At 47.1% G+C, this 14,113-nt stretch overlaps 1 protein-coding gene across 10 annotated transcripts in view; it reads right to left on the bottom strand.

The window, feature by feature from the left end:
* The window catches only part of LOC138300195 (fibroblast growth factor receptor 2), an 81,074-nt gene that overhangs the window by 27,939 nt on the left and 39,022 nt on the right, over window positions 1-14,113 (bottom strand). For all 10 annotated transcript variants that reach the window (XM_069239218.1, XM_069239217.1, XM_069239215.1 and 7 more), the window contains 3 exons: window positions 11,815-11,984; window positions 10,038-10,161; window positions 908-1,098 (listed from right to left, as the gene is read on the bottom strand). In XM_069239218.1, the coding sequence (XP_069095319.1) occupies window positions 908-1,098; window positions 10,038-10,161; window positions 11,815-11,984 (485 nt within the window). The remainder of the gene's footprint in view (window positions 1-907; window positions 1,099-10,037; window positions 10,162-11,814; window positions 11,985-14,113) is intronic.

The following is a 14,113-nucleotide window of genomic DNA, read 5'->3' as shown; positions in this document are numbered from 1 at the left end:
GCCATTTCCAATGTCAAAGCCAGCTGGAGCCATATCTTTTACCCACGTCCCTTCTCTCTCGCCCACGTCTACATTTTCCCTTAGCTTCAGCTTTCCAAGGTCTCTGTCAAGTTTTTCTTCTCCTGGTTACTTACAGCTATCTTAGGGATTGCAGTCAGGGTCGAAGAGGCTTTGGATGTTTTTGTGATATTTCGGCAATCATATAATGAATCTATACCCCTTCTTGCGTTTTAGCGTCCCTGTCATTCAAAATTGATTATTAGTCATTTTTTGGATTTGGCTCTAATAAACTTTAACTTTTCAAATTAAAAGTCTCAGTTATTCTTCCTTTGCTGCGTCCAAGTCCCCCCACCCTTATATATATGTATCCTTAATATTCTACAGGATGTGATGCTTTACATTCTGTCTGCTACTAAAAGGAGATCAGAAGTTGTTTTGGGCACTGCTTTCCCACTTTGTGAAAGATTAGTACAGCCAGATTGGCCAAGAGAAATGTCTTGGGGTTGCTGTGCCTCAATTAACTTTAACTGAAGACTGGCTTTAAGCCTCACAATAGGCTCCCATGCAATTACCTGATTTGGATAAACCTTCGTCCACAGGTCACTTTAGTGGTCCTTATCGTAGATAAAAGTGTTAAAATGCTACTGATAAGATTCCTATTTTAAATGAACATTGGTCTATAGGTGACTCATAAGGTCCCCGCTTATATGAACATTGAACTATAGGCTAATCTGGATGCCACTGTTCTAAACAATCATTGGTCAACTGAACAGGGACCTATGTCCAGGATGCCTGAAGTGCTGCATTGGGAGGAAAGTAGTCAAACTGGACTTGCATAGTGTTGTGTTTAAACCTTCTTAGCGTTCAACGTGACTTTCTTTGTATCAGTTCCAACACACGCTCTTACCTTTAGCACTTTGAGGTATGGATTCCCATCAGGTCCAATTTTACTGCCATTCAGCTCAATATGTCTAATCCATTGGATATGAGGCTGTGCGTCACTGTAGACTTTGCAGACAAACTCTGCATCACCCCCAACTTTTGTGGTTGTGTTTGCTGGAAGCCCAGCTTGGAGTATTGGCGGGTGGGGTGACCTCTCTAGAAAGCGGGGGAAAGAGAATCAATACTGGCACTTTTTATATCTCTCAATACAAACCAAACTGTTTCCTTGACAAAAGTTGTTATTAATTACCTGCTTAATAGTACTTATTTCATCAAACATAGAAGAAGGACCGACTAAGTCAGTTCTACCATGATTCCAATTTGTGCTTTACGAGAGACACACGGATCAGTCCAGGTTTTTAGATTATACAAAAACAAAGTCCCATTGCAGCCCAGTTTTCCATTGCTCTGGCATTTCCTTTATCCATCAACTTACGGGAAACAAATGCCCTTAAGTAATTATACACTTAAGGGCCATAAACTGGACAAATATCAAAAAGGCTAATGCTTATTAATGATTTAATTTCTAAAGTATTATCCAATCGAAAGTTATTTCCATCTACATTCATTTTAACTAATTTGCAAGCGTTTTCATTACAAAGGCTAGCTCCGATGTTATGAGCTGTTGTAAACCATTATAGCCAAAAGTGACTTCTGAGGGGGACAAGATGTGAGGCTCAGAGACCTATCACAGCAGTAAATGTGAAAAGTAAGCAGTTGTATTTTCTTGAATTTTACCACCAACAACTCAGTCAGTCATGCGTTAGTGATATATTTTACTTTGCATGGTTGCTGTGGAATGAATCTGCATCTACACTTTCTGTGGCATCACTTCCAGTGACTGAGCGCAGTTTACAACACTGAGAACAAACAGCCCAATAACGAAAAGGATCCAAAAGCGTAAAAAGTGACCCTGATTGAGAAATAAAAACAATGATATTAAAGAACAACCTATTTTCTTTTTCTAAAAAGCCTGTGTGGACCTTTAAACGTCGTCACTCCACTGCAAGCAGAGGAGGTACCCGAGGTGGCTGTTGATTTCACAGTTCTGCTGTTTGAATATCTGGGCAATGAAAATGCATGCTGGGTTTACTGATACAAAAAAAAACATTTTAAAGAAAGTAAAGGAACCAACCTTCTTCAAAAGTGGTCGCTAAAACCCTCTCAGACAGTCATCACTATCAACTACAACTTTTGAATTTTCTTTTAATAAGGAACAGAAATCGAAATAATATACACACTCCTTGTACAAAGGCCGCACTGTGCGATGAAGCAGCCTTGGAAAAATACAACATTCCATGAACTCCACATCCTGCATATAATGGGTGCTTTTTAATAAATAGCATTCAAACTCACAAATTCCTGGTTTTACTACAGGAAAAACGGAAGGAGGCTTGTCTATAGGCCAATTGGAAGACTCCTCACATGAGCGTCTCTCTAAAAGACGCCTAGGGTGGCAGAAGAGTCAGTCACGTGTCACGTCGTTTAGGTCAAGCCCACCTGCTTGCAAGAGGCACCCCAACCAGTGTTTTAAATGGGCCGGTACTGTCCGGTACAGCGTACCGGCACTTTTCTATTTTGATAGGGAAAGTACCTGCACTTCAAGAAAAATGTAATACTTTTAAAAGGAGAGTCCTAGCACTGTTCAGAAATAAGCAGGCACTCTGGTGCAGAGTACCTGCACTTCTATTTTTCCATTTCAAGTACTGACCCCAACTATTTCCTTTTCCCTGTAAGCCTCCACGCCATAGGCTCCTCTGGACTTGTTCAAGCTCAATAGTTCCCAACTGCACTTAAGCTCTCCCTAGACAGGCCGGGCACCATTATATAGACTGGCTCCAGTATATTGAAGCGTTTTCTCTTTTCAAGGTTTAATTAGGTGCCTAGAAGGTAGGTTCTCTCCAATAGCTCCTTGATACACTCTCTGCAGCCCCTGTGCTGCAATCGGCTTTTACTGCACGTGTTCAGTGTCATGAGAGGCCTTTGCTAGACCGGACCCACTTGCACTTCCACTCCGGCCATTATCTTCGCAGCCCGGGTGCCACGACAACTGACGTCATGCCGCCATAATACGTATTCTCTACTCTTGTTCTGTGCCAGCATGCACTTTGCACTCGGGAGGTGCCGGTGCCTTCCTGCTCCTTTGCCACTGGTCCCAGTGCTGCACTTTGCTTTCTGTGCCAGGGTCCTGATGCCACCACTCATTCCCCCTGTGGCGGTGGAGTGCTATGGCACTCTTTGTGTCTGCAGGCGCTTTTCCCAGGTGGCTCTTTTGCTGCAGGTTCGGTGCCAGGAGACTCGTTCTCTACCCAGGCCCAGTGTCACGGTGTGCAGCCACACCACACTTTCTTTCCTTCAGTACCCGGCCACGGCTTGCACTCTCTGCTGACCACGTTACCACTGCATGCTTCTCTGACACAGGGCCTGGTGTCATGGCCCATGTTTTCTCGCACGTATGGTGCCACGCAGTGCTATCTCTCCACCAGCCCCATTCCTTCTCTGATTGGAGTGAAATGAAGCTCTCACATGCAGGTACAACATGCACTTTCTCTCTGTAGACGTGCCACAATGTGTTTTTTTGCAGAGGTTCAGTGCATGAGGGGACTTCTTTGCACAGTGTGTGGTGTCAAGGCACAATGTTTCTGTTCATAGGGTAATTCCAAACATGTATATTGAAGGTACTGGTGCTGGTGCCGAAAGCCATTTTCGGCTTGCACGTCACAGTTTCATGATATGTGTTATGCTGTTTTGCTACCACTAGGAAGACCTGGTTCGAAGAGGTGATTTCTCTGTTTGTGCCACGGGGGCCACATCATACAATCTGTGCACAACCTGCTGCCACAACATGCTGTGTAGTCTGCTGGCCCCATGTCTTTGGCATGATGGCTTTACTAGGTCTGAGCAGGTGATTCTCCGCAAATGGCTCTGTGCCACAGAATGCCTTCTCTGTGCAGTTGCGGGTGCCACAGAACTGTTATACATTCTTCGAGCATGTACAGATGTTGCAACTAGGGTGGCCAACTTTCTATTACATTTTTGCAGGATATTTTTATTGCTTAAAGGCACTTTGCACATGCAGGGACATCAGAAAACATTTTTGGGATCTAGAGGAATTAAAAGGGGTGTAGCATTTTTGGGGGGTTTTATTCTGTAGCTCAGGCCTCCTAATCAGGCCATGTTAAAAGATATAGCTTAGCCATATGTTACGCTTATTGAGTGCAATTACTTTTAAAATGTATCTGAATTTCAAACAATCTACCTCCTCCTGGAGTAACTTTGACTGCTCGCTATAGCTACTTTTGACAGACAACTTTACAACGTGAACAATTCAGTTACTCAAATGAAATGATATAGTCTTGAGCCTTGAAATACCAATTGTAAATATCAATTTTCACCATCAGCACTACCCAGTAAACACCTACTACCACAAAACCAAATAAAAAAAGCTTGTATTGTATAAAAATATCAGGGGGGAGCTTAGAAATATGCTGAGTACAGATAATGAGAGCTATAAGTAAAACCATTGGCTGAATCACTAATAAGGTGGGTCGATCATTGGGGAGGGGATACAGCAGAAGTCACCATGGTAAAGCGGGTGCCTCTTAGCCACGGAACTAGAATACTTGACATCTGATTCTTGGCTTTTCCACTTCACCTACATTTGCAGGAAATAAACTCTGCATTCTAAAGCTGGGCAGGACCCCCAGTACAGCGGCATTTCCCTAGAAAGGGTAGTCTGTTGGCCTTGTCACCAGAATCAGTTCCACCCTAGCTGTGGTCTAGTTGGGCACTGTGGAACCAGGAGCCATGGTGGCCCACAACAGGCTTTCTTGTCCACAGGGCCTTCTGCCGCCATCAGCTTACTTTATGCAGCTCGAGGTGCCACTGTGCGCTTTCAGGTACACCTCAAAATGTTCATCTGCACAAGCGCAGGAGCAGTGACAACCTTCTTTTCACAAGCACGGTAATACATTTTGATTATATCGGCACAAGCAATAATGCTAGAAGATTGATTTCCCTATGCAGGCCACAGTGTCCCAACATGATTTGTCTTTGCGGCGACACACCTGTGCACGTGGTCCGGTGTCATGAAGGGAGCACCCTGCCTAAATCCCGGTGCCACCACGCAGGCCACACGACCAAGGCGGACTCTCTTTTTCTCGCAGACAGGGTGCGCGACGTTGTGCTGTTTTCCCGCAATCTCATCGCCCCAACATGGCGCAGGGGCTCGCAGGGGAGCACAGTGTGCGAGCCGCTCCGACCCGGGAACAATGAGCCCTTTCAGGCACTTGGCAGCCCGAGTCTCTGCAGGGATTCCAGGCCCCGACATAGGCTGGCACAAGCCCTCCAAACAGACAGCCTGTTTAACTAGTGGTTGCAGAAGAACTCCTCGGTGCTGCACTCATTAAATTATTCCATTGCGGTGCCTGTTATTTCTAAACGCTGACATCACTATGCATTCGCTTTTTAAACTTTATTTTTTTTAAACTTTTTTTTTTTTACAGTTAATGTAAACATCTTTCCCAAAATCGTTTTAAAAGTGAGCCAGACACCTAGAAAAGGTGTTTATTTGGCCCCAGCGGATTGCAGAAGCCGCCTTTGAAGTGGGCTGTTTTTCCCCTGCGGTTACTGACCCTACAAAGGTGCCTCTGACGGCCAGAAATTTCCACAGGGCACTGCCATGATCCAGCTGAAGGGCAAGCTGGTTCCCTTTTCACCTGCGCGTTTAAGGGGCGCGCGTCTTGGGTGGAAGGTTCCAGTATTTTCCTACTACCCTTTTAACCACTTACAGGTGCTGCGTGACCGCGGTAGAGCAAACCCGGCACGAAGCCCAGCGAGTGGAGGGTGAAACACAGGTGACCTCCGCTTCAAAACCCAAAGAAGGGACCAGACACTGGATCGGACTGGCCTCTAGGGCAATCAGGCAGAGTCCAATGGGCTGGGCTGGTGGATGAGTGTGTGGATGGTGTTCAGCAGTTTGTGGAACCACATCAGGAGGAGCTCACCTGTGTGGTTGACATGGACACGCAGTGTCTATTTGTGTAGGCCGCAGGGCACCAGGAAGGTAGCTTTAAGATCGTTACCAGCCATTGCGCTGTCTGGGAGACCTGGCCTCGACATTCAAGCACACGTCGAAGGGTGCATCTTTCTAGCACACGATACACTGACGAGGCTTTACCAAAAGCTCTGATTAAACTCTGGTCACCTTTCATACTTGAATTGCCCCTTCTGTCTCCCAGGGAAGAACCTCAGGGGGTACTTGACAAAATGTAGGGCCTGGTGGCTAAGCAGTCCAGCACAGATGAGGGCGTGGTCTGTTTACACATGGAAAGGGATCCTTTTAAGCCCAAATGGATCTCATGGGCCGGTGTCTTAATTGGCATGATTAAAACTATCCACACAGAAGTCAATGCTCTCTGAAGTGAGCCCAGAACCCCAGCCCTGAGCTCTTCGTCTCAGACACAGTCCTCCTGAGAATAGAAGCTACATACAGTCCTATGACTGCGGATGCGCGTGCACCCATACTAAGCCAGCCCCACCTGTGCACAGTGGCATCTCAAGAAGTGACTTTCGGGGGAGTAGGTTTTAGGGGTGGCACATCGTGTCACAGATAAAACTGGCAGGGCCAACTGCAAAAGGCAATTGCAAAGAGCCTGCGTGCATATGTGTGTCTGTATGTCTGGCATGTGTTTGCTTAACATGTTTAAATATGACTTTATATCCGTGTGTATATATCTGTATCTGTATATATGGAGCGCTGTGTATTGCTTCACACACTGCTTTGCAGTGAAATGCAGATAGATGCTGGTGGCACGGTGCAGTGCTGTTTCCTTTCACCTGATCTGGGTCAGGGGTCTTCGGAGGGCATGCTAGCATTTTTTCACACTTAAGTCGTAGGTAGGTGTGCAAACCGTTTGAGAAACGGGGGCCACGGTCGGAGATGTTAGGCGCGCACACACATACGAACCCAGTTTAGCCAGCAGTCACTTTTTGACCCTGGTTTCTAAGCAGGACGTAAAGGAGGCACTACGGATACAGCGTACAACGAAAGTCCCTAGGGCACCAGGGCGATATGATATAAACTGCACAGTAGTCAAGTGAGGCAACCAAACACGATTATGTTAAATGCACATTATGTGCGTCTTGGAAGAAGTAAACGCCTTACTATTTATTTCCCCCTTAAGGGCACTCCAGTTTTAGGGGTCGAGGCAGCGTGTTCATGGCTCAGGGGTACCCGGGCCCGTGCTTCTTCCACGCACGGGAGAAATGCAAGGCCCGTGCTTTTGTTTGCAAAGAACACCGGCTCTCCTTGCAGTGTGCTCTGGACATCTATTTGCACACCCAGTTTCACCTCAGCCGCCGCCCACCGCCTTCTCTTTGCACACACCTCCTCTCTCTCTCCTCTGGTCTCTGCATTCTGCCCTATACCACCCACACCCCCAGACTGCTCTCTCACTGTGCCCATGACCTCGGTCTACTCAGACTCTGGAGGGGGCGCGCGCCCTGCAGGGTGTTCGCGCGCAAGTGCTCATTCGGGCCTCTTAGTTCTCCAGAAGCAACACCCGCCCTGGCTGGGGGACCTGTCTCATCTTGTCCTAGACATTAATAAATCAAATTCACTCCGCCTTATTAATGCCAAGAGTGGCTGGCAGGCACAACCAGAGAGAGTGCAAGCTGGGGTGAGGCGGCAGGGCCCAGACACGCAAGCACCTCACTCACCCAGAAGTGCGCAGGACTGGCCTGTGGAAAAAACGCGCGAGATTTCCATAGGAAAGCCGGTGCCACTGAGGTCACCTCACACGAGGGAGACTCAATTGGTTTCCCGCCCACCCCTGGCAGGCAAAGCCAAGCGCTCAGTGGCACTGGGCGTGGACCAACACACTTCCGTCCTCTGGAGGGCAAAAGCTCAGTGCAGTCTGGGAGGGTGTTGTGTTTGCGAGGGAGGCGCAGCAGGCCGTAGGTGTGTTCCAACTGCACAAATAACACCAGCCCCGCCATGAAGGGGTTTGCTGAGGCGCTGCAAGCAATGGCCACTGACAACCAGCCACGGTTCCTTGTCAATACCGGGGGTGGCTCCTGTCGGGGCAAAGCGGCGTGGCACATTGTCAGTACAAGGGGTGGCTCCTGTCAGGGCAAAGCGGCGTGGCACAAAACAAAGACAACAACATTATAAATAAAAAAAAACTTACCTGACCCACCACATCGCCGCCACTCTTCTGCCTCCACCCACTGCAGGCGCAGGCTTCCAGGCAGATTGTGAGCATCACAGTGCTGGGTTGGAGACAGCTTAGTCCAAATGTGTGTTTGGCCATCCTGAAATGAACGGCCAAACACACATGCGCACTGAGGGGAGTGCACACCACCCCCCTCTGTCCCCGTCACCCTCCCCTGTCATCCCCCATGGCTCCACCCCATGAAAAATAAAAACGATACTAAACATTGTTCATTAGCAATTTTATTTTTCAATTTGCAGCTGCTGGCGATGGACGACGCTCCTCTGCCATAGCGGAGGAGCCGCCGATAGTCAATACATTGCTTATTTCAGTTCTTGCTCACAGACTTTGGGAGGATAAGGTGTTTTTCTGAGCACCACCTTACGCTAGGAATGACTTGCCTAATAGCGTAGCCAGTGTGACATGCGACCTAGTGTATGAAAAGAAATGCCACCCCCGGCTGTTTGACTTAAAGCAACAATCAGGATCCAGAGGGGCCCTCAGACCTCTAGCCCTGGTGCCACTACACTTGGGGCCCTCAGACCTCTAGCCCTGGTGCCACTACACTTGCAGAGCCACTGAAAGCCGAGGTTCACGCAGCCCCCTATAATACATTCTCACAGTGCTTTTTCTAGGCTACCACAGCAACAAAGCAGCAAAAAAATAGACACTTCTCGGGGGCAGAGTGAATGAAAAATAATGATATCAGTGCTACGTTTTTAATTTTTCAGTACATCAATACAGTAAAGAATATGTTTTAGAGTCTGTTTATATATTTTAAAACAGAAAAAAAACAGAAAGTTTATCCTCTTCGGAGTATCTGTCTGTGATTAAAGCTGTGCACATCGGCAGCACGGGAAATGAAGGGAAAGGGATGAGATTTCCTATTGAATCTTAAAAGCTGCAGAGGTACACGTCTATATTACCATGTTAATATTTTCAGATGAAGGTACTGTAGATGGTTACTTCTCGTGCTAAACCCACACACTCCACGTGTGTGTATACCTTGATAAGTTAATTAAATGTGGAAATATACCAATAGGAACTTTTTTTTCACTAGACAAAAAGTTAATTTGCTTATATGCGAATAAAACAAGGACAAATAAATATGGGTAAACACAGATGGAAATGTAAAAAATAAGATCCACAAAAAAAAGCCCCTTGCTATAAGCACCTGGTAAATTCCTGTGCAATAAATGAATATTGTTGGATAGTGAGTTTTTTATCCCAGCACAGAGCGAACATCCTGGCATAGTAGAGCCATAGTAGTAGAAAAGCAGAATATTATCCTACAGTAAAGAGGAAATGTTGGCCCTTTGAGGGATGTTCTGGCACTGTGGGTGGAAATCAGTGCACTACGGCCACCACAGTTGGGCACAGAGGCAGAGACATCCAGGTACAATGCACAGATATTCCAGCACAGTGGCATGGACAGTACTAGGTATGTTCACATACAGCGACAAGGAATGTATGGCCACAGTGACAGGAATATGTTGGCAATGAACCACTGTACACCAACCACGTGACTGACTCAGTCTCAGTCCCACCACCCTGTTGGTGAATTTCCTGATTTCAAGTGTGCCCAGGACACTGAAGATGAGGTTTTAAAACTGCTCCTTGGCACTGTCCACCGTTCCATAAGCCTTTGCGACCACACCACCAGGAGCAAATGGACAGTGACACACATGCGGCAAAGTCACCAGCACTTGTCGCCATCTACTCGCTCGCGGAAGGCGGAACCGGGGATGGAGAAAGGACATAAATACAAGGAGCACAGCTGATGAGGGAACTGCAAATGATTACAGTACCAAAAACAAGTCAGACTGAGCATAAAGCGCTATACAGAAGGATGACATTGTTATGAAAGCAGCGGGTACTCACCAACAACATCCAGGTGGTAGGTGTGGTTGATGGAGCCATACTCGTTCTCCATTATGCAGGTGTAGTTGCCCTTGTCCGAGGGAACCACGCTCTCCATGATCAGGCTCCAGTGTTGACTACGTACCTGGGGAGGGAATAGACTCAGTGAGTGAGGGCCCAGGCTCGCCATACTGGCCGGGGGAAGGGGGTTTGGGGCGCGGGCTATAGAGTGATGACCCAATACGGAAATCTGGCCTGATGGGATAGGACAAGAGGGATACGTGAACATCTAGTGAAGAACACTCTCTGGTTTACATCGTGTGGCCCTCATGCTGAGCATATCTTGGAATTCAGAATTTGATGCAAATGTGTTTCCACCTGTCAAGGTATGCGGTATTACTGCACCAACGTCATCCTAGGACATTCCCCCAGGGAAAACCTAGATGAATTTATCAGTGCATGCGGCCCGGAATCTAGAAATAACCTACAGAAATCAGCGTTGAAACACTAACCAGCAAAGTAGTAACTCAGTTCTTTGGGAAAAAACGTGGAGTGATGCAGTATTTCCACATTTCAGAGTTACCTACCACCACGGTATTAATAATTCTGGGTGCAGAATTACTGCTGCAGTGTTCCGACCTGTGACAGTGTGGGCTTTAATTCTATCAGCATATCATGATCTCAAGGCCTTGATGTCTCACACTGTCAGACAGCTCCACCCTCCTTCAATCGCTCAGCCCTCTATACCTGTTATGTCCACTCCTTACCTCTCATGCCCCCTCCTTACCTCTCAAGCCCCTTCCTAAGTTTTCATGCTTCCTTCCTACCTCATTGTTCCTCCTGACCTCTCACGCTCCCGCCTTCAGTCTTCCACAACCTCCTGTTTTTCTCATGCTTCCTCCTTCAATCTCCATCCCTCTCCTTACTTCTCGTGTCCCCTCCTTACCTCTCCTACTCCACTGTTACCAGCCTCGCTCTCTCCTTTCCTCTCCTGTTCCTTCCTAATCTATCGTGCTTCCTCCTCACCTCTCTTGCTCTCTCCTTCAGCCTCTTGCTCCATCCTTCAGTTCTTTTCTCCTCCTTCCGTGTCATGCAGCCTGCTGCCTTATCCCCCAGCTGACCAGCAGCCCCAGGCCAGTGATCTGCAATGCTCTATGGCGCCCTCTGCCGAGAGCCAGCCTTTTCAGGGAAGTTCATTCCATTCACAAGACTTTCTCCTCCTTCCCTCTCTTGTAGCCTCCTTTCCTACTCTCTTGTTCACCCAATGCTTTCAGAAGGACTTAGGGAACATCAGTGGTCCCCCCAGGACCCACGGTGCAGTGGGGACCCCTGAGGTACCGGTGTCCCCTCAGAATAGTACACTGGCCTCGGAGCTCCTGCGTGAGTCCGGGGTTGGGAGGTGCTTGGGGCCTCATGTACTGTGTAGGGGGATTGCCTCAAATTTGGTTATAGCCCTAGATAGGAAACTGACGTAAGATGACATCACAGCACAAGCGATTGTATTAATTATGTGTATTTGGTAAGCCCTTTATTAGCAATCTGCGCACAAAGACACCCTCCACCTCGGATATGCCTGGATTAGTGCATAGCACTCTACAAGATATGCAGGTCCGAAAACCCACCAGCAGAGCCTGGGTGTGGTAGCTGTGTCCATTTCCACTGTTGTGCACAGCACGTGCTACCTTCGTTGACGTGCAATGCACGTGACCGCTTTCCATATTGCGCACAACACAGAACACAGGGTACAGACTGCACGCATCTTTAAAAACATGGCCACCCTCGCATGGAGTTTCCTCACCTTGAAGCCACCAAGGCGGTGCTCTTGCTTGAACTCCTTGCCGTTCTTCAGCCACCTCATGGAGGGCAGAGGGTTGCCACCGGCTGGACAGCGGAACTTCACAGTGTTGGCAGCGGGCACAGCATGGAGTTTCTTTTCTAATTTTTCTGTGTTTGTCCAGTACGGAGCCCCTGTTGATCCAAGCAAAGAGACTTTCTGTTAGCAAAGACTGAAAACCTCCATATAGAGACCTTGGGTATTTTAATAACGTTTACTGAGAGTGCAAAAAAAGGAAGAACACACAGAACTTTGCCCTGGCGAGCAGCACCTCATGTGGCATCTTGGCCTCCCTGCCAGTGGCACTGCTTCAATCTCAGTCAGCTACATAGGAAACAGAGTACCCAATGTGCCAACAGGTACCTGGATACACAACAGATGGAGCAACAGTGGTTCCAGTGGGCATTTTTAAGTCTGCTTATAAAATTATTATAGAAGCAGCAGTCAGTCTGTTCTAGTTCAGTACATTGCTGCAAGATATGTTGAAAGAGTTTTAGAGGAAGTGTGTCGCCTAAAGAGTGGATAGTAACTGTTATAAAAGTGCAAACCATAAAGGAAAATCAATGCTGCAACATTTAGCACAGTGCTCAGTTCTAGTAGGCAAATAGGAGGTAATTAAACATGAATAAATAATTCAATTGCACACTATTCATAATGATATAAATGCCGGGAAAACAAAGACATTGAGTCACATCCTACATAGCCATAGCCCTAGCTATCTATCCTGATTATTGTATGTGTCGGTGTTTCAACTCAATATGGAACTTTTAGGGTCATCATCAGGACAGAAATGGTTTAAGTAAGCTGCAGAAATGTCTGTGCACTGAATGCAACAGATTAATAGTGAAATAGATGTTGTGTACATTCACTTCACTGGAAGGCTTTTGTTCAGGAGAGGTGTGTACTGCCTCCTAACTGTATATAGTTTAGTATGTGCTTTGCGATAAAGCACCTCCGAAACTCACGCCTCCATTTTCTCCAACCAGCACCACCTCAACCTCTGACCCACAGCACCACCTCAAGCTCAGGCCAGTAACACTACTGCGGCATCGCCTTGACCCCTGGCCAGCAGCACCATGTTGGTCTCAAACTAAAGAACTATTTCAGCAGGCGACCTGCATTACCGCCACAGCTCCTAGCAAGCAGCTTATCAATATCATTATGCGGCACATCTATACTGGTATACTGCACCCCCTACTGATCTAGAACTGAGACTCAGATAAAGTCATGACAATGCACCATAACACTTTGCTACAGCCCCCAGGGCTATTCCACTGCTAATGCCTACACAAATCTTTTGACGCTCCTCTAGCCTGATCCCCCAGCATGCCAACTATTTCACTACTGAGCCTTATCCAGAGCTCTCCCAGTGCAATCCAACTTTCTAACACCAAATGCTGTCCCAGTACTCAGATGCACACAAAACTCTAACAATTCACCTCAATTTGACCTTCAACTTCCCTTGTTATTGTGGTCCGGACGTTCACACACAACTCTGGTCTTGTGCTAGTACCGACATACAGTACCGCCTGCAGCACCACCTACTATCTGCAGAAGCACCACGGCCTGCTGTGAAGAACCTGCACACCTCTGAGATGACAGGAAGAGAGTTGGCCCCTCCTGCACTCGAAGCAATGGCCCTCCTGCACATAGCGCCTCACTAAGTGCAAAGAACATCTCTCCTTGCTTCCCCCCCCACCCACCCTCACAGTAGAAGAACAAGAGCCAGCTCCTTTAAGAAGGGGCTGACAGCCAGCCCCGGCTGCTTCAGCAACAATGGTTTCTTCCTGAAATAAATCTAAATAACATGGAATTTGAAAAAAAGGAAGGCGGTGGAGGCCACAGGAGGGTAAAAATAATTCACTTTCTAAACCTCATTTCCTCCATTAACTGGATCCTCTATAAATAACAATGCCCCTCCTCTCTCCACTCTTACCCCTACACTCTTTAAAATATTTTGTATTTATAGGCAGGCTTGAACTCTTGTAAAAAATCTGAAATCCCTTCTCCTCGGCCCTTTCCAAAAAATAATCGCACAGCTGGGTGCATTCAGTGGAACAGTCTGAACCCCAGATATCAACTCCAGCAAGAAACACCCTTCACACAAAAAACATTATTTCTTCCTAAAAAGACCTAGAGCGCATAAAACAGTACATCCCCAAAATGCATATCCCGCAAACATCTGGCCTCCCTCCCCACAAATAACATAAGAACAGCTCCCCTTCTCCGTAAAACACATACCTCTTAAAAAAAACACCCCCAC

Source organism: Pleurodeles waltl, chromosome 6, assembly GCF_031143425.1.
Source record: "Pleurodeles waltl isolate 20211129_DDA chromosome 6, aPleWal1.hap1.20221129, whole genome shotgun sequence".
In the NCBI taxonomy this organism is placed as follows: Eukaryota; Metazoa; Chordata; class Amphibia; order Caudata; family Salamandridae; genus Pleurodeles; species Pleurodeles waltl.
The sequence above is the reverse complement of the archived record's forward strand: the minus strand, read 5'-3'. Positions and strand labels throughout refer to the sequence as shown.